Raw genomic sequence first — 19,399 nt, 5'->3', positions numbered from 1 at the left:
AAAAGAAACTACATCAGACATTATTGAAAATATTTATTCTCAGATAAAAATATTGCTATTAGCATTGTAAAATGTTACCTGAATATACAATTAAAAATCAACGAAGAGTAAGATATCAGGTAAGTATGGAAGAATTCTTGGTAAATGTTGGCATGGGAAAAATTCTAACTTGTTAGCTTCATAAATGAATAAGACCAAATCATTTTATTTCAATTCCTATCAAACTGTAGCGCACTATCAAGTGATAAATCCTTTTCTATTTACACTAGCTTGCAAAGAAGTAAAGTTTTAAGATGAACTTCCATCATTTGTAAAATTTCAAAATTGTCATTTTTGTTTTTATAAAGATATTAAAAAATTATACGTATATACGACAGCCAACTTTGCACTACAAAATAGTACATGAGAAACCAAAAAATAGCACAATCTTTAATCCATCAGAATACTTTGCTAATGTAATTCATCCCGTGTTCAAATATTTCTTCCCATAAAACATCGACTTTTGTTCGAAATTGTATGATGTGATTGGAGAATCGATCTCGTAAAATGGATTCATTGAAAGCTTTATATACATTTCGTAAATTTCCTGAATGATCTAATAAATCATTCATGATAACAAGTTAATTTATTTTTATTAAAATGAAAATTTCGTGCCGGCAATGTGACACATAAAGCTTTTCAAATTTCATGTAAATGCAAAAAACGAACATATAAATAAAGGAGTTGGTGTCGGAACTGATAACTCTTTTGAAATATATTGCCCTACACATATGCGAAATCAATTTTGTATCAATAAGAAAAAAAACTGAAATGCTAAAATTAAATATTAAAGCATTTATATCGTAAGCATCACTTTCAACATCTTCGGAAAAATAAAGAGAAAAAGGACCTGGAAAAACTGTTTAATCCCATCTTCATTCTTTTGACAATGCAGCATAACAAATCTTATACGACTCGCAGTGACAAAAGCAGAAACATACCATTCATTAAACTTATCTACAATCTGCAATAATAACAAAACTGCATGATTGTGATTTCAAATTTCTTTAATTTAATGCTGTCCGAAAAATAAGTACGCCTATTATTGGACAAAACACTCAGTAAATTCTCATTACGATCCGTCAAGAGCTAAATAAAATTAGCACCAATAAATTTTAGAAAACATGAGATTAACAAAAAAAAAAACAAGTTTTCAAGCTAGACATTAAAATGTTAAAATTCTGCCTTTTGAATAAATAATAGGATGTAGCTCAAAAAAAAAGAGATCAGCTATAAATCAAACATTTGTTAATCTTATTTTAAATTATATCACTACTTTACTAAAGTCTGAATTATATCAATATGTCTCTAAAGTCATTCACCATTAAAACATATACATTTACTACACCTCAAATTTAAATTTTAAGCCTTCCTTTTCGTTCACTAAATTCTGAAGCTCTGCAATTTTAATACTTACTTCCAACACCCAATTAAATTTTCCCAGATATTCATAATTTAGTATTTCCAGATATAATGGATAAATTTATATATACCTTTAGGTACATCTGTGGATTAGTAAGCATCTGTTCATCAATAATATCTAAAGCAGCATGAGCGATGAATTGATTTAAATGACGTACATCCGAATCAGGTCGCTTCTTAGCATCAGCAACTGGAAATTCCATTTCGAATATTAACTGATCATTATGTCCAACAATAACGAAGTAATATTCTCGGCTTGTAGTCATTCCATTCTATAATTTAGTTCATATATCCACGACTAATTAAATAAAAACAAGGAAAAAACTACATAATTATGCAACACTTCACCTGCCACCTCAATGCGCAACGATAACAGCTGTCCTCTCAGATATGAAAAAAAAAAAAAAAAAGGTATAGCTAAAATTTAACGTGGCCCTTGCCAATGAAATAGACATCAATTTCCCCTACATTTTTCTCTTTCACTCTTGTTATTTGTCATTTTAAATGTAATTCTTTGCTTTATAAATCAATCAATTACTGCTCAAAAAATTTATATGAATGTTTAAAAAGCAATCAACTAGTTTGAAAAAGTCATTGAAGAGTAACAAATAAAAAGTCATGTAGTGAAATATTCTGTTTCATTTACAGTTCGATGATATGAATTTACGTTAAGTAATATTTATTTTTCATCAGTTAATTTTCGCATGTTTACAAATGTATAATTTAAAATTATTAGATAACAATTCTTAAGGATATCATTATATTATAGTAAATTTGTTCACATTGATAATGAACGAAGCATAATATGTTTTAGAATTATTGGGTACATTATTGATATGATTTACTTGAATACTTTTTTACATATTTATGAATCTGTTGCTAATCTTTTCTTTTTTTTTTTTTTTTTTTTTTTTTGATAAAGTACTAAGGGTCTGCTTAATTACAAAGATATTCGTAACATATTCTATCTTTTCTTATTATTTCTTTTCATTTTTTATTCTTTTCTCCTCACAGGTTATGTATTATTATTATTGTTATCATTATCATTATTATTATTGTTATTATTATTATTGCAGTATAGAACGAAATGCATGTGCCGCAGCATATTACAGTTGCGGGTGACACTGAACAACAGAACTATAAAAAGCAACGTCAAACACATATCGAAGGTGATAAGTATGCTTATCAGATGAATGTACCAGAAAGAATTCTTGTTGCTGGTGGTAATGAAACACGTGCCGATCGTGCGCCACCATCTGAAGTTATGCTTGATCGTATGGCGATTCTCTATCCAACTACTGTAAATTTTCATTTTTATACATGATTTTTTTTTCTCCCATTAAAAATAAATTAGGTATTGCTGATTAATTAAATTCATTAAAAGATAGGAATTTTTGCTGGGATTACAATGTGTAATAGCAACTACTATTATTCTTAGATATTAAAAATAGATACGAGTAACGTATAGTGAGTGTTGTGAGAAATTTCTGAATGTTATGAGAAAAAAAAAAAAAAAAAGTGTGGCGACATGATATTAAATCTTCAATTATTTTACAACTTACGCTATTAGTAATTTCAGCAAATGCATGAATACACTTACCAAAGGTATATTGAATAGCATTTTATTCCTTATTATTTTTCAAGTTCTCATTTTGTAAAAAGTTATGGATCAATTTTGTGACAATAAATAGGGTACAATCTTTCTTAGAATGGTGCATTAATATAATAAAAGTTGTCATTTGAGGAATTAGCCAGTCCGCCAACCATACTAACACTTGACAATACGCCATGTCCGGAAATTGCTGGTGATGCGCCTTCTCCTAAAGATTCTCCTCCTTTACAAGTGCGTCCTTGTTTACTTTTCAAATCCGTACGTTTGCACGTTTGCATGAAGTATATTGTATTTCATATAATAAATTTTATATTGTTATAATAAACTGATTTATTGTTGCGTTTTGATTCTTTTTTCTAAAATTATTTTGGTTTGATCATATGTAAAGAAAAGGATCTGTTGGCTTGTTGTGCCTTATTTGTTTTTAAAACTATATATTGTTATAATATTTTTTTTCTAAAGGAACTTTCATCATCACTGGCGATAGAACAGAATCCTTTACGTGAACTGAAGTTAATGAGACGGCAGTTAGGGCGCTTGTCGACACGTTTGTATCAATTAGAAGATGACTTCGAGCGCAGAAAAACGAAAGAATCATTGTTGTGGACATATGTGTTCAGTATTACTGGCCTATTTTTATATTTATTTTTTAAGAAAAAGGTCTAGAGTTTGATTTTCGGTTTTTTTTTTTCTCTAATTCTGCGAATATTTGCATTAACGATATGAAATGCATCCTGCATTATATTCCAATGAATTGTCCTCTATTGTTCGTTCATGTTCAATAACTTAACCACTAATTGCAAACTGTTTCTTTCTTAATTTTATCTGAGGAATTTGAGAGAAGCTAAAATAAGGATTTATTATGATGCAGTTTTCCGATTGTGTTTGTAGATTCTATTTCTAGCTATATCAGAACCACCAGTTACTCGACAGCACTGTTCGTAGCTTTGGCATGGTTTTATTATTTTTCACTTTTGCTCAATTTTATTCCGCAATATTTTGTTTTCGATATCGTTTACAGTTTGTGCTGAGATATCAGAAGCGCATTAATTTTAGCAAATTGTGTTTGTGGATCTCCATTTTTCAATCATTAAGCTCTTTTCAATCTTTAATAGAGTATGCATGAAGAGTTGTACTGTGTTTATTAAATGTTGATTTTATATGTAGGAGATTTATGCATAGTGTAATTGTTGGATTTTGATTACCTTTTCAAGTTCTCTGACATATTTTTATAAAAAGTATTTGGATTTCAAGAAAGTAAATTTTACAGTAATGATTGTTTTTACCATTTTCATACACAGAAATGAAGTGGTAATGCATGGTAGTAAATATAAAGCAATTATTATTGATTTTTTTTTTTTTTTTGACTCTCTTTTTAGGCATTTTACTCTTCATACACATAGCCAGTCACAATTTCTTATTTCCACATTTGTCTCACTTAAATATTTTCATCCGAATTCTTGATAGGTGTAAAGTGTTACCAATTTTTCAGATATTCTTCCGTATGATTATTTTTAACGGTTTTTTTTTATCGCATGTATTCTTAATTCAAGGAGCAAATTGAATCTCAAACTCATGAATTAGTCGTTTTCGTTCCTCCATTCTCTTTTTACTCAGGTGTTTCTGACCTTCACTTCTCAATCAAATTCCTTAGAAAGTACGCATTTGGCTTTTTTTTTTTAAAAAAAAAAAAAAAGAGTTACTTCATTACTCCACTTATGATGAAGTTTCTCTTATGAAGGGTTTTTCTCTGGTCATTTGTCATAAAGTATTGCAATAGTTACCTGTAAAATGGTACAGTAACATCATTAAGATGACGTATGCAGGTTATTAAACCTGCATATTTTGAAGTTGTCACAATCGAAACAGATCATTGTGACGTAATTTTCACTTTTCAAAAAACTAGAAACATAAAAGTCTCGGCTAATCTCAATCCACCTTGAATAAAAAACAATTTGATTGCTCAGAACGAATGAAGTTGACAAGTTTTTTGCTGAAAAAGTTTAGCGAATGTTACAATTTCTTTGCTGAATACGATCTAGTAGAATGATTAAAATGTAAGAAAAGCAAAAAGGACACAAATATCAGCATCTAATGGTGATATATCAATGATAGCTTTATTTCTGTAAAACTAAGTTATCAACAGTTGAATTGATAATATAATTTAATATTTTCTCTCAAGCAAAATGTAAAAGAAAAGTAACTTTTGAAAAAGGCAAGATTTTGAGGTTTCTCTGCTGTATTTTTACCAATAAGAACATTATCACGGTAACATCAGAAATCGTAGAATTTATTATTACGTATTTCAAGATTGTAAATAATAAAAAGTGTGTGTACAATAAATGTGATTATTGATAAACTTTTGTAAATTTTCAATAAGTTCTTTGATTTCGTAATAAGCAAATGAAGAAGCTAATTTGATTGAAATTATTTTTTTTCTTTTTTGTAGAAAATAAAATGTTAATAAGATAACATAAATTTTTATTCATACTATTTCGTTGCTTTGTAGTTTTTCTTTTTCAATTTTCCATAGTTTAAACATGACAAAAACGAAAACGAAAGGCAACTTTTAGCATTGGAGAATTTCTAGAAGTCGCGAAATTGCTCTGAACCGCTAGTAATGGAAATTTCAATTCGCTGTTATAAAAGGAAAAAAAGGGGTTTGGGGAGTTGTGGTAGTATGGAAATGGTACTTATTTTAATGGAAATAGTTTTTATAATATTAAGAAAATTCTTTTACTGTCAAGAAATTCTGTAATTCCTAATGAATGTACAATTGGAGAAATAATGTAATATGTGTTGTATATGTACGGAGAGGAATTTATGAGATAAATTTAAATTTTTAGATTAATAAAATTACTAACAAAATTTTATGTGGAAAAGCTTACAAATCATGAATTAAGTATGTTAATTTGAATAGTATATAAATAATAGACAGAATGTTTATATCATTAAATACGATTTTAATAAATTTACAGTGAAATATGAGAAGAATGAAAAGTCGACAGCTATCATCAAAAAGTAGCGATAGTGGCAGTTACGGAAGACGAACACGAAGCAAAAGTCGAGATCGACGTAGCAGCAGAAGCAGAAGTAGAGAAGATCGACGTAGTAGCAGGAGTAGAAGTAGAGGTCGACGTAGTAGTAGAAGCGTAAGTCGAGGTCGACGCTATAGCAGGAGTAAAAGTCAAGATCGACGTTATAGCAGGAGTAGAAGTAGAGATCGACGTAGTAATCGAAGTCGAAGTCATGGAAGACGTAGAAGTAAAAGTAGTGGCAAGCGGCATAGTCGAGAAAGGAGTCAAAGTTATCTTTGGCATAATCGTGATCGAAGCAAAAGCAGAAGCAGTGAAAGAATTGGAAAGTCAGTTTTGTTATTTTATTTTATGATAATTCCTTTTTACGATTTATTTTATGATAATTTGTGATAATAATGATGAAAATAGTTGGGTTAATTTAGATTTAATAATGAATTAAGATTTTTAGAATTTTTTTTTTATATTGTGATATAATATCACAATATAAAAAAATATCGCATAATTTATTAAATTGCAGTTGAAACACAATATGTTGAATTTTCTTATTTTATTCTCATTTTCTTTCATGAAAATTTTTTGATCTTTTTTTTCTTTTGTAAAAATACAGCAATGAAGAGACAAAAAAAGAGAAAGAATTCAATTGTGAATTTGCTGTAATTTTTATAGAGATAAGCATGATAAGCGGAGCACGAAGCACCGACATTCAAAGCAATGCAGCAAAACTAGCCAAGAAAAAATGAAGAATACAGTGAAGGTAAATTTGGCTAGAAACGGTAGAAATTTATTAACAAATAATGGTTGTTATGGAGAGTTCAGAGAAAGCTCATTATTATATTTTAAAGAAATACAAGTAATGAGTTTTTCGGACGAAAAATATTGTAAAAGTTAGAGATGGGGAAAATTATTACTGAAAGTTTTGAACGATACGATATATAATTTTTTGAGTTAAGGGCACTTTCATTATTATATTTTAAGGAAATAGAAGTGATGAAGTCACGAATGCGTTCAGCTCTTGAATCTGCTCAAACAAAAATGGGTAGTGTCGTTGAAGCAAGAGGTTTATTGAGTGATTCATATTCAAGTATGGATTTGACAGTCATGGAGACGATAGCACGACATCGTGATATTGAACGTATCGAAGAAGAAGGTTTTCATCAGTCATCATTTATTTCTTCTTCTGGAGGAGCTGGTGGACGAGTGAGGAAAGAGGTTCATTTGAATATTGAATTTTATGTAAATTTTGAGTGCATAACAGTATTAGAATACTTTTGTAATTTTTAAATCTTTTTGTAGATATAACTTTTTGATGTTCTTTGTCCTTTCTTTTATGGAGTCATTTCAGTTTTATATTTTGAGAAATAAGGGATAATATTTGAATCTGTCATTTATTGTCTTTAATCAGTTTTCAGCAGGGTAAAAAAAATAGCTGTAAAATTAGTAGGTTAGCTAATCGGGTAGTAAATAGAAAGTTAAAAAATCTCAAACTTAAAAAAAAAGCCCAATATATCAGACATTTCTGTAATTCTTTTAAAACCAATGATATTTTTCTTACATATTGATGAAGCGTATTAGACATGTCTGATGTATTGGGCTTGTTTGTGTAAGAAGTTAATTCACATTAACAGTGGCTATTTTATTTAATTGATACAGTGGTTACTTTTTTTAACTTTTTTCCCGTTTTTCTTTTTTTATTATTTTCGTTCTTTTTATTTAAATTCTAATTTCATAGTGTAATCGATTAAAAGTTTGCCATTTGAAAAAAGGTAAAATAATTGGTGGATATTTGTTAATAATAACTAGTATTATAGAGGAAAGAAGTTGTTAATTGTTTTTTCTTTTTAAATCATTTTCATTTAATTTTTTTTATTCAGGATGCAACAGATCGTACAGCAATGGTAACTAAGAAAGAAGATGAACATGATAAAGCGATGTTTGGACCAAAATGGCGAGATGCCGAGAAAAGATATAGTGATGAGAAAAAAGAAGCAGTTGGTGATGTTGAAGTCGATAAGGAAATACCGCTTGCCAATGCACGGGTATTTTATTTATCTTTTTTTAAATGATAATTTGACCAAAAGAATAAGCATATAGGTTAATTATAGAAGAAGATTGTTTTCCGTGTTTCTTCTTTATTCAATCTCAAGTGCAACGCTTCATATGTCTTTCTAAAGTTAGCCATTTTTTGTTATTCAGTGGGTTCTATATGAGTTGAGGTGTTTAACTGAATACATTGTCAATTGCTTCTATCTTTGAAATGTTTCAGTTCATTCTACTAAATTGTTTTAGTGAATTTATTGATTTTAACAGTTTTTTTTTTTCCTTTTTTTTTTTTCAGTTTTTCGAAGATCAAATTGTACGTGAAGAGCGCTGGTTAAAGATATATCGCGAAAGGCGAGCAAAACTGTTGGGTTTGTAATGTAATTTTATTGTTTCTATAATATAAGGTAGATAGTACTACTCTCATTAATAGAGTAGGGAACATTATTTTTCGCGCAAAAAAAAAAATGGTTTTTTGTTCAGTTCTCAACAGCACCAGTGTTGAAGATGCAAAATGAACAAATAATCAGAATAGTAATGTTCATTTCATGTTTAATTAATCTTAAATGTGGAAGTACTGTTTTTCTTTAAAAAGATTTGTTGTGGCTATTCGGACATTGAAAACTTTATAAAGTGTTCTGTTTATAAAATTTTTTCAAGGCTTGCTTCTGAACAAAAGAAAACAAAAACCAACTTAGTCCTGATTTGTTCTTGCAGATTGAGATGACCAAAAACATCACTTTTTTTTCTTAATTTCTGGTTTTTTACTTTCCATATTTTTATTTATATTTTTTTGTTTTTCACATTCTTCATATCAATCATTGTTTTTAATGTTGTAATAAACCTGTGGTTGTGAGCGCATCACAAATCTGAATTTTTTGAATCACAACTGCTTACAACTTGCAAATTCTATTTCACAAACTCTATTTTTTTTTTGATGAAAATTTTATTATGATGCAAATATAGATTTATGTTTGCTGATTTGTTAAAATTATCTTAAATTTATTATGATACTTTGCAATTTAATTATTGTCATCAGAATTTAAAATGCATAGAAATTATATATCTCATTCAAATATATCAATAAATTCATACCTTTATAAATAACTATAATCATTAAAGGGCTTTTTTTTTCTAATGCCATGATCAAAATGGTAAAATAGTTGATGGATAGTTTTTGATCTGCTCATCTTCTTGTACAAATGAGAAACTGGTTTCATTAAAATGATTCCTGATGATATATCACTATTGATGCGCAAGACACAATTTTCTAGCCACCTATTTGTTTCTTTTCTCTTCTATTTTCATATACATTTTATCATATTCACCTGTCTTCCTGAGAGTTTTTTTTTAATCATTTTTACATCATCATCTCTCTCCCTCTCATGTGTTAGATTTATTATTGTTGTTGACTAGGTATTTCTAGGAAATTTGATTGGTGAATTATTGTTGGGAAGGAACAGTTCTAGCGTTAGAATGAATGTTCAAATATATTGAAGGTATATGTTTTAGATTTATTTAAGAAAAAAAAAATTGAATTACTTACTGTTGTAATAAATTATGTAAATTAGCATTATGTTAATGTTTAAAATTAGTTATATAAGGTTTATAAATTATTAGTATGCTCGGTTATATTATATAAAATTTAACTTTTATTTCTTTTATCTATTTTGAATAGGTGATAATCATGACATAAAATAACAATAACTAATCAAACAGAAAGGAAAATAGTAATAGATGCAATTAGAATTAAAATGAAATCACTGAATTTTGAATAAAATGGTGTCTTGTTGCGTTTTTTTTTTTTTTTTTGGAAGTTTGCGAAAATTTTTTAGGATAGGGAAAAGAAAAACTTTATTGTGGTTATTTGCTATTTACTTTCATACATAATTTTTGCTTGAAAAGATGGGAGACAGAATAGAATGGTATTGTTAGTGAAATAATAATAATAACAGTAATAGTAATAATAATAATATATACAGTGTAAAGTATAAATTTCTTATTTCCTGGTAATAATATGAAATTATAGGAAGCATTTGTTGAAAAAAACAAATTTAATGTCCAAGCATATACTTCATTTTCTTTTGTATACAGAAAACTCTGAAAATTTAAATCAAGCTACGCTATTTATGATTAATCTCTTTAATAAAAAGGATTTCCACTGCATATTTAATAAATTTGCTTATTTGCATGTTATATATTCTCAGTTTCTCATCTAACATGTCGATGTATTTTATAAATTATTTTAGAAATAATGTTTTATATAATGTAATGCGTTATCTTACTAAATTATTATTACCTTATTTGGTTTATTTATTTACCTCATCAGTAAATTTTTCCTACCAATCAAAAACTACCAAATTTAATTTTTAAAAATTATTTTCTAATTTTGAGCTTAAAAATTTCATCAATTCATCCACAGTTTCCTTTCTCTTTCTCTTCTTTTCTGTAAAAACTGAACAAAATTAGCAATTGAAAGCAGAAATGATTTACCTAATTTTCAAAAAATATAAATTTTTTTTCCTTCTAACTTTTAATTTTAATAGCAATAAATCATCAATGAAACACCATCAAAAACTATGAAATGTGAGTGATGTCATTTGTTTCTTTTTTTTTTTTTTTACTTTTTTTTCAACTAAAAGAATTTTGTTGAAAGAGTAAGTTGCTTATATTGAAGATTTTATAATATTTTTAGCATATAATAAGAGAATTTTAATTTGAAATAAAAGTTGTTTTTGTTGAAGAAATAAATTAAATAATGATAAATTCAATAGCATTTTAGCATTTAGTTGTATTGTATTAATGAAACGAGTTAAACATGTTTATTATCATTTTGATTAAATTAGTGCTACTATGCATTTCTAGTGTAGTGTAATTATAAATATTAGCGTAATAATAATAATTTGTTTATGCAAACTAGATGGAAGTTTGTTAGATCAGGTTAGATCAGGCGGAAATAAATCAAAAATCAAATACTCCAATGAATTGATAAAATAGAGGTTTTATTAAATATTTACATTACAAATGATATGTTCAATAAAATGATTTTTTTTTATTGATAAATATGAATGAATTAAATACAGCAGTGTTTATATCTTTTTTTTTCTCTCTCTCTCTCTTTCTTTCACCTTTTTCACTTATAGCAACATTTGTTAGCTGACAGTTTTAATAATTTTTATAAATCATCACAAATGTTTAAGCTATTAAAATACTGGTTTAAAACTTAAATTAGATTAAAACTTGAAATTCCATAGTTTTGCTGTTCTTTTCTCTTCTTTTTGTTCTTTTTTAACTAGCAAAAAAAAAAAATGGATCGAACTAAATTATTTTTGTAAGCAATCGAAGTTGAAATGTGAGCAGACATTGTATAGTAATGTTTTACGAATAATCAATCAATTCCATCAATCAGTTTTGTAATTTGCTCATTTTTTTTTTCTTCATTATAAACAAATTATCATCAATGTAATTCAATCTGAGCAATTAAATTTTCATGAAATGAATATGTTAATGTTAAATTCAATAAACAGCGATGAATCATATTATTGTGAGAATTTTGTAAGGAAAATATGATATGATTACGAAGTATAGAAATAAAAGTATCTCATAATGTAAATTATGACGTAGTTGGAGAATGCGAAATTTTTAATCGAATGCAATATGTAAAAATTTGAAGAGGAAGAAGGGAAGAAAGAGAGAGAGAGAGAGGGAGAAAGGAAAGAAATGAAAGAGCAAAGGTTAAATTAGCATTATTGAATATTTGCTCTGTTTGAATTTTAGCAAATTGAAAATGAATGATGGAAAATTAATGTTTTCTTGTCGTTCGTTTAAACAAATTCAATTTAATCGATATATGTAACTTTTACATTTATTGTTGCTACTGTCACTAACTTTTATCAAATTATCGAATTTACACTCTCTTACTGCATTAATCATACATTTATATGAATGTAATTAATATATGCTAATGTTAGTTTTAATAATTTGAAATTAATCGATATTAATTTAGAATTACATTTAACAAAGGTTAATTAATGAAAATCTTTCATAGCTATTTTATCGATAGAAAGAGAGTAAGAGAGAGAGAGAGAGGGACAGAGAGCCAGAAGGAGGAAGAAACAGGTATTACAAAAATTTTAATGAATGCGACATGTGTGTGTGTGCATGTCGTACAAATATAACAATTACTACTATATAAAAGTTAATTATATTTGCTACAAAATGACACAAACGTCATTTGTTAAGCTCTACATAATGGTTATTAGCATATTAACATGTATTGCATCAAAATGAAAGAATATTCCTTCATTTTGTTAATAAATTTTTTCTTTTTCTTTCCTTTTTTAGTAATTCTTTGAAAAAAAAAAATTTTTTTTTTTGTTCTTTCATTAATAATTATTATCTAAATTTATGAAAGATATGTTATTTGTTGATAAATATTTAACAAACAGTAAACATTTCTCTCAATTTATTTCCTCTTTCCATCTCTTTTCCTCTCTCTCTTCCTCTCTCACGTTTCCTCCTCATTTCCTAGGCATTCATTTACATTTGTGAAATTGTTTATTTATTAATTGTTTGAAATTATTCATCAAAATGTTAAAAAGGAAAAAAAGGAAAGGAAAAGGGAAAAAACGATCAAAATAATTTTGTATTAAGATTATTGAGAAGAAAGAAATGACAAATTTTGTTATGTCTTATTTAAATTTTTCATTTATTTATCATTTTGTTGTTTGGTTCTTTAAAAAAATTTTTCAGTACAAAATAGCAACAATAATAAACTTACATTGTTTGTTTGTTCGTTTTATTTACAAAAAAACTTTATCAGAATTTTTGAGTTTATATTTTAATATTATCTTTAAAAAAAAATTATTACTAAGAAAAAAAGAAGGAAAATATGGTATGGTAACAAATTCTCGGAAAATAAATTTTTGAAAAATCTGTTGTGATTTTTGACCATTAATAAGTTATTTATTTTTTTATCAATAGTTAGATAATTATGTTCATATAGATATTTGAAATTTTTTTTGCTTAAAAAAAATTTGCTAGCACTTTTTGAATTTATACTTTAATGCTACTTTTAAAAAATATTTGTTGAGAAAAAAAAAAAAACATGTATGATAATGTTTAAAACCAAATTCCGAGAAAATAACTTATTGAAAAATCTTTTAGGATTCTTGACCATTGATAAATTAATATTATTTTTATAATGCTATACTATTTTCAATAGGAAAACTGTAGATTATAATGCTATGAAAGAATTACTAAATTGAAAAATTTTGAAGCAATATTATTATTAAATTATATATATAAGTATTTTTTTTCCAAATATTCATTTTTAATGTCAGTTTTTAAAATTATTTTCACGATATGTAAATTTTTACAATACAATTTTTTTCATTCTTTAAAATATTTGATTCTGTTAAATTAATATATATATTAAGAAAAACAAATTAAAATTGTATATTGCAGATGTCACTGGATAATGTGAAGAAGAAGACAACAATGTTTACAATAACTTCGGCTACAACTCAAAAAAGTACAACTGAGGAATTATTTGAAATACCTATAACTCATCATTTATTACCTATCTGTCTTATGGCACTCATTCTACTTACTTTATTATTAGCATGTCTTTATGATTGCAAAATTAATAGGGATTGTTGCAGGTAAATTTCATCATTTTTATTTATTAATAATGGTGACAATAATAATAATAATAATAATAATAATAAATAATAGTGAAAAGAAAATAAAAGTGAAAAGAAAATAAAAGCGAAAAAAAAAGAAAAGGAATAATGTTATATTAATATAATATTTTAATATATACACACGAATTTTTATGGAACTTTTATGTTATTGAATGATTCAATTTTAAAATGTTATAGGATTAACAAATAGAAATTAAATAAACTAAATTTAAAAAATTTGTGAATTGCTCTGATTTTCTTCTTTCTTTCAATTTTAAATGATTAAATTTTAAATTGCTTCTAATAATGATTAATGATTTTTTTGAATGATTTTTTGTTAATTTAATGAAATTTAATTTAAACGATTTCTAATAATGCAAGTTTTTCAATTTTAAATGATTCAACTTCAAGCAATTTCTAATAATATAGGCGTTATTTATTTTATTTTTGTTGTTTTATTATTTTAATTTTATTTAATTTATTACTATAATAAATTTTACTTTATCATTATCATAAGCATATTGTATAATGTGGCATGTGATAATGATATGATTAAATAAATCACATATATTTGTCTAATACTAAAAATTTGATCAATATACCTTTGCTTCTGTTTTTAGCTTAAATACTTAATATTAGGTAAATTTTTTTCTATTTCTATTATGGATATCTTTTCCTATTACTGATAGCATATTCATCAATTTATTCCTATCAGATTACAATCAATAATTTTGTGGAATGTATGCTATACCACTTTCGTATTTAGATATGTCTTTTTATGCTTTTCCTATAATTAAACAATTGATCGACTAATAAGGAAGTTCCATTATCTACAAAAATTGAATAAACGTAAAAAATTTTTTATGTTACAAAGACAAATGAACAAATAAAACCCAAAAAAATATTCCCATGATTCAATTTTACCAATAAAATAATTTATTTAACATCAACATTGCTAATGTAACATTTCCAATAATGCTTTCACATAATTTCATTTTTAGGAAACGTTCGGAATCAGGATTACCATGGTTTGCTAAAACTGGTATTTATTTATATGATGGTGAAACGGGTGAATCAAGAGTGTCCGGTAGCGAATAAATACAATGAGTAAAATTTGCTCCTCTACATCATTACTATGCTATAATTGATATTTTTCAACTGGAATTTCTAATAATTTTACCTTCCCCATTCCTGTCATTTAATGTAATGTAAAGTTCTATATTAAAGTGACCACTATTTATTAACTCAAAAATATAAAATATCTGTACCACAACTACTTGAATTCTCCTTTATTAACTTTAGCTTTACTTATTAAGTTCATTGATAACTTCTTCATACACTACCATTCATTTCCAAGTTTTCAGTAGGTTTGATCTGAGAACTGTTTGAATCTTATCAAATATCACACAAAAAGCAGAAAGATAATTCCCAACTTCACAATCTACGTTTACTTTTTCAAATTTGCGGTCCGAAAATGAAAATGAAAAACGAAAAGGTGAATAACTTATTTTTTTATTGTTCTTCAGAATGATGTCTGAAGAGGAAGGCAGATATTAATAAGCAACGATGAAAAAAAAAAGTGGTTGGTTGGATTATATATACACATATTTGTTCATTGCAGATCACTGAATGAATTTCTTAATTCAACTTACAATTTCAGACTTTAAAATTTATATATAACATTCTGTTGGCTAAAATAAAGCTATAACAGGCGAAAACCTGAATAATTTAAAAGGCAATGTCTAATTAAATTACTTCATAGAATGATAGAGTTTGAGATGCTGCAAAAACAAATAAGTATAAATAATCGCTCGAAATAACAAATCATAAAAACAATTTAACACTGTTAAACAACAGAAAGGAGATCGTTCACAATCAATTGCCTGTTAAACAAACTAAAAAAAAAAAAAAAAACTTCAATTATAGAAAGCAATGAATGCACGACTTAAAAAAAACACTATTAGAGGAGATTCCATCTAACAAATGTCTTACAAAGATCACTTAGAACATCATCATAAGGCGAAATTTATCAACCAACTAATAACATCATAATCACCTTATAATCAACAAGCACTTTCATTTTATGCGCATTTCTTTGAAACAATCGACTTTCCCTCATCATCATATTCCGCCCGACTGATCCACATTTGTTGAAAGGCACCCTACACTTTTCTTTGCATATTTAGTTAACAAAGCAAAATAATATGAAATATTTATAACAGAATAAACGATAATATAACTTACAAGAGACGCTAAAATGGACCCGCCAATCCATGCTCCAAATCGTCGTTCCATTGGTGTTGGCGCCGCATAAACTCTTAGCTTTATCGTCTACAAAATAACAAATTTTAGAGATAATGCATATAAATATACAAACAAGTAAATATAACGTAATATACTAACCGGTGGACATTTGTGAGCAAGATCATGATTAAGTCTCTCAGTAAAACCCATCAACAATGAGTTACCACCGGTCACCATCAAACCGCTGTACATCGTCTGCAAAATATATATATATATATATTGCACTATCTTAAATCCAAAAATCCTTTCTCTTCCTAATCCTCTTCAAATAACTAACCGGTCGTATGTCAATGTCGCACATTCCACAAGCTGTAGCTGCAATCTGCGAGACTGACATAATTGAGGAAGTATTTACTGCCTGAAAATATTGTGAGCCACAGTAATCAACGACCAAGATATAATTGACTGAATAAATTCAGAAGTGAAGAACTATAATGCTATTTCAAGAACGAGCTATTAAATTAATATTTGAGAAACGCTGCCTTCAAATATGTCGTATCAAATAAGCCCTCTGGAATTTTGATTCTTTCTGCTTGGAATTCTTTACTGTACCCATTTGGAAAGCAAAACGGTGACGATGGTAGTTTTTCGGCAAATCTAAAGACATAAACTAGCAAATCGCAGAAATGCTTTGAAGTCAAGGAATTAAATGTAACTGCAATTTGAAGTAAAGTTTCAAACTATTTTCACAAGTAGCACTTCTAAAAAAATTCTTTCGTAATAGCACGACTGTCGCCTCTATAAAAAGGAATTACAATCCACAGAACTATTAATTACAAACGAAAGTAATTCATTAGTCGATCAATACTTACTGCTCACTTAGCAAAAAGAAAAAACATTTTTATTGAAAACTTACTCAACATCTATAGGAGTATCGCAACACTGTAATACCGAGGCTGCGAGATCTTCAAGAATTTGCTGAAAGTGACAAATTTCACTTCACTTTAATGATTTCAAGAGAAAATCAGGAAGCATTCACCATCTCAACAACAACTGAATACAAACCTTTTCCATGTATGTTTCGTAGCTCTTCGTAACTTCAGGCAAATTTTTTTTCTCAGTCCATATAGGCGGCTCCATTTCATTAACCACTTCCTAAAATAGTAATTTAAATAATAAATTATTTAAATGAAATGCTAATGATAAGATATGGATGATGTTTATTCGTAAAGTTTCACTTAAGTATCAACAGAAATAATACCTTTGATGCAATTTTATAAGAAGACACAAGATCAATCTTTTGTTCTTCTAGCATCAAACGGCACTGCTCCGCAACCATATCGCCGCCGACTGGCTGCTTTACCACTGCTGAAAAAATACTTGTTTTTTGGCTATACGACATAAAAAATTTCAAAAGTTACTTATGTACATTTACCGAATGAATACTATCTGAATGAAACTTTTCTAAAGTTCCATGAACAATAAAAACTTAGTAGACTATCTAAAAAAAACCTACAAATTGTATGAAAAAACTACCATGTGTTATGCAATATCCATCAAATACAGGAACAGCAGAGGTTTGTGTAGCACCACTATCCAGAATTAATCCAGCTGTTCGACCATTCGCATAACTGAAACAATTTACTCATAATAAGAAGCAAATATCATCAGTTAAGCACATATTTCAGTTATTCAAAAGAAAAATGGAAATTTAAAAATATGAAAAATATAAATTTGCCATGAAAGAACAGCATTCTTAACAACGTAAAACGTGGGAACATTGTATTTCTCGAACATCAATTCTGTCAATTTCTCACGGTTTGCTTTTGTATTCCACTAAAAGTTTAGTTACTTAGTTGAGGCATAAATCTAAAAAAAATGTACAAAAATGCAACAAATTAATGATAAATGGATGTGCGGATGACGAAGGAACGCTAGTAAATAACATCTAATAATAAAGAATCGCACAATACCAAAAATGAACTTACTGCAGCTTCGGAAAACAGTACAGGCTGGTATTGGCTTTCAGAGAATAAAATACGACTATATGAGTAATCGACCAATTGCTCGAAAATATCCCAATCATCAACTAAATATCGCAATAAAAAGTGGTACTGCATAAACAAAAAAGGACGTTTAGAACAAAAAACATACTCATGCAATCCTTCATGTAACTTTTAATTTCCGTCCTTGGTCGTGGAACATTAACAAAGGTCCGCCCAATAAAATAATCCTTCATTTTTGCTTTTTGAGTAGTTTGGTCCACGGTGTCATCTATTTCATCTAAGACATCCCGCACACCAACTTGACTTGGTATATCACCCTTAAAATAATGTAAAACTACACTTTTGTAAAAATTTAAAACCATGACAATATACGATTAGAAATTTATAAGATTTGTTATGTCAACAACTGGAATTTATTTCACATACAACAATAAATAATTCATTAAAACTATGTTAAAATTTATCACTATAATAAGCTTCGGCAACTCAATTTGATGCCTAACAAAGTTCCAGTACCATCCCCCCTCCCAAATAAAAAAAAAAATCACAGTACAGACCATTAGAACTCTTGTTTTTACTCATCCATCCCTTAATCGAAACATCATCTTACCTATATTAATAAATCTTTGGCGCAATAATAATAGGTTGCTCAACGCTGCTTCAGAAAATTTATGAAAGCTTACTTTTGGAAATTCTTCACCAGCAAAACCAACTCGAAATGTGTGCGAACCCGGATCAAAAACCAAAGCACCAACTTCATCTGAATACAAAAACATAAAAGAATAATAGGAATTAATTCTAGTTGCTGATTCTTGATATAATATATTCAGACAAGCACTAAAAAATGTTTCGTCAACATTATTATTGCTAAAATATATACTATTTCATATTGAAGAAAAAAATATGATTATACTGAACTCGAAAAAAAATATGAACTTACCACCACCATAAACCCCTCCACTCATAATTACACGTTACTCTCGACAATGTGCAATAAGTAACACCTTTATATGGAAGTTAATTAGCTACAATGCCAACAACAATGCAGAAAGTGCCGATTAATCCAATTTTACTAACTGCCTGAAGTATCAAAATTTCATACTTTGGACAAAGTCCGGTTTGCAATACTGTTAAATCACACTGGTTATGTCACAATGAAATTGTAGTGTTTGCATGGTCATCGTAACGGTAAGATGTGTCGATTGTTTTCATTTTTTGCAGGGTTCTAGTGAGAAAAGAGATCTGATATAAGTTTAACGAGATTTTACTCTTCGTTAAATTCGAAAATGACTCGAACTATCCTTTCTTGGAATATGA

The 19,399-nt window shown here is 27.6% G+C and overlaps 5 protein-coding genes across 6 annotated transcripts; 3 read left to right on the top strand and 2 right to left on the bottom strand.

The window, feature by feature from the left end:
- Positions 1-460: 460 nt before the first annotated feature.
- Positions 461-1,727, bottom strand: Bma-sedl-1 (conserved hypothetical protein,hypothetical protein; the record flags this gene model as incomplete). The annotated part of the gene is made up of 3 exons (XM_001894541.1): positions 461-586; positions 890-1,003; positions 1,533-1,727. 3 exons carry the CDS (start codon positions 1,725-1,727, stop codon positions 461-463), a joined length of 435 nt encoding a protein of 144 aa, XP_001894576.1.
- Positions 1,728-2,548: 821 nt separating this feature from the next.
- Bma-mff-2 (MGC80099 protein, putative) lies at positions 2,549-3,739 on the top strand (the record flags this gene model as incomplete). The annotated part of the gene is made up of 3 exons (XM_001894540.2): positions 2,549-2,761; positions 3,206-3,304; positions 3,536-3,739. The coding sequence occupies 3 exons, from the start codon at positions 2,549-2,551 to the stop codon at positions 3,737-3,739; spliced, it is 516 nt and encodes a 171-aa protein (XP_001894575.2).
- Positions 3,740-6,057: 2,318 nt separating this feature from the next.
- Bm7195 (Uncharacterized protein) lies at positions 6,058-8,527 on the top strand (the record flags this gene model as incomplete). The annotated part of the gene is made up of 5 exons (XM_001894539.2): positions 6,058-6,437; positions 6,778-6,865; positions 7,087-7,320; positions 7,983-8,147; positions 8,447-8,527. 5 exons carry the CDS (start codon positions 6,058-6,060, stop codon positions 8,525-8,527), a joined length of 948 nt encoding a protein of 315 aa, XP_001894574.1.
- A 5,087-nt stretch (positions 8,528-13,614) lies between these two features.
- Positions 13,615-15,389, top strand: Bm1097 (Uncharacterized protein; the record flags this gene model as incomplete). Of its 2 annotated transcripts, XM_043074815.1 has the most annotated exons (3): positions 13,781-13,811; positions 14,834-14,939; positions 15,359-15,389. In XM_043074815.1, 3 exons carry the CDS (start codon positions 13,781-13,783, stop codon positions 15,387-15,389), a joined length of 168 nt encoding a protein of 55 aa, XP_042930749.1. The 2 variants fall into 2 exon arrangements, with proteins under 2 accessions (XP_001894573.1, XP_042930749.1); XM_001894538.1 differs by lacking the exon at positions 15,359-15,389 and having other exon boundaries at positions 13,615-13,811; positions 14,834-14,930.
- A 524-nt stretch (positions 15,390-15,913) lies between these two features.
- On the bottom strand, positions 15,914-19,047 carry Bma-swsn-6 (actin-like protein 6B, putative; the record flags this gene model as incomplete). The annotated part of the gene is made up of 14 exons (XM_043074814.1): positions 15,914-15,994; positions 16,077-16,163; positions 16,236-16,331; positions 16,414-16,494; positions 16,619-16,733; positions 16,993-17,054; positions 17,142-17,231; positions 17,338-17,444; positions 17,613-17,707; positions 17,815-17,912; positions 18,065-18,165; positions 18,231-18,399; positions 18,766-18,842; positions 19,023-19,047. The coding sequence occupies 14 exons, from the start codon at positions 19,045-19,047 to the stop codon at positions 15,914-15,916; spliced, it is 1,284 nt and encodes a 427-aa protein (XP_042930748.1).
- Positions 19,048-19,399: the final 352 nt, after the last annotated feature.

The sequence above is a fragment of the Brugia malayi genome (assembly GCF_000002995.4).
Source record: "Brugia malayi strain FR3 genome assembly, contig: Bm_v4_ChrX_scaffold_001, whole genome shotgun sequence".
Taxonomy (NCBI): Eukaryota; Metazoa; Nematoda; class Chromadorea; order Rhabditida; family Onchocercidae; genus Brugia; species Brugia malayi.
This window is presented reverse-complemented; position numbering and strand designations above follow the sequence as displayed.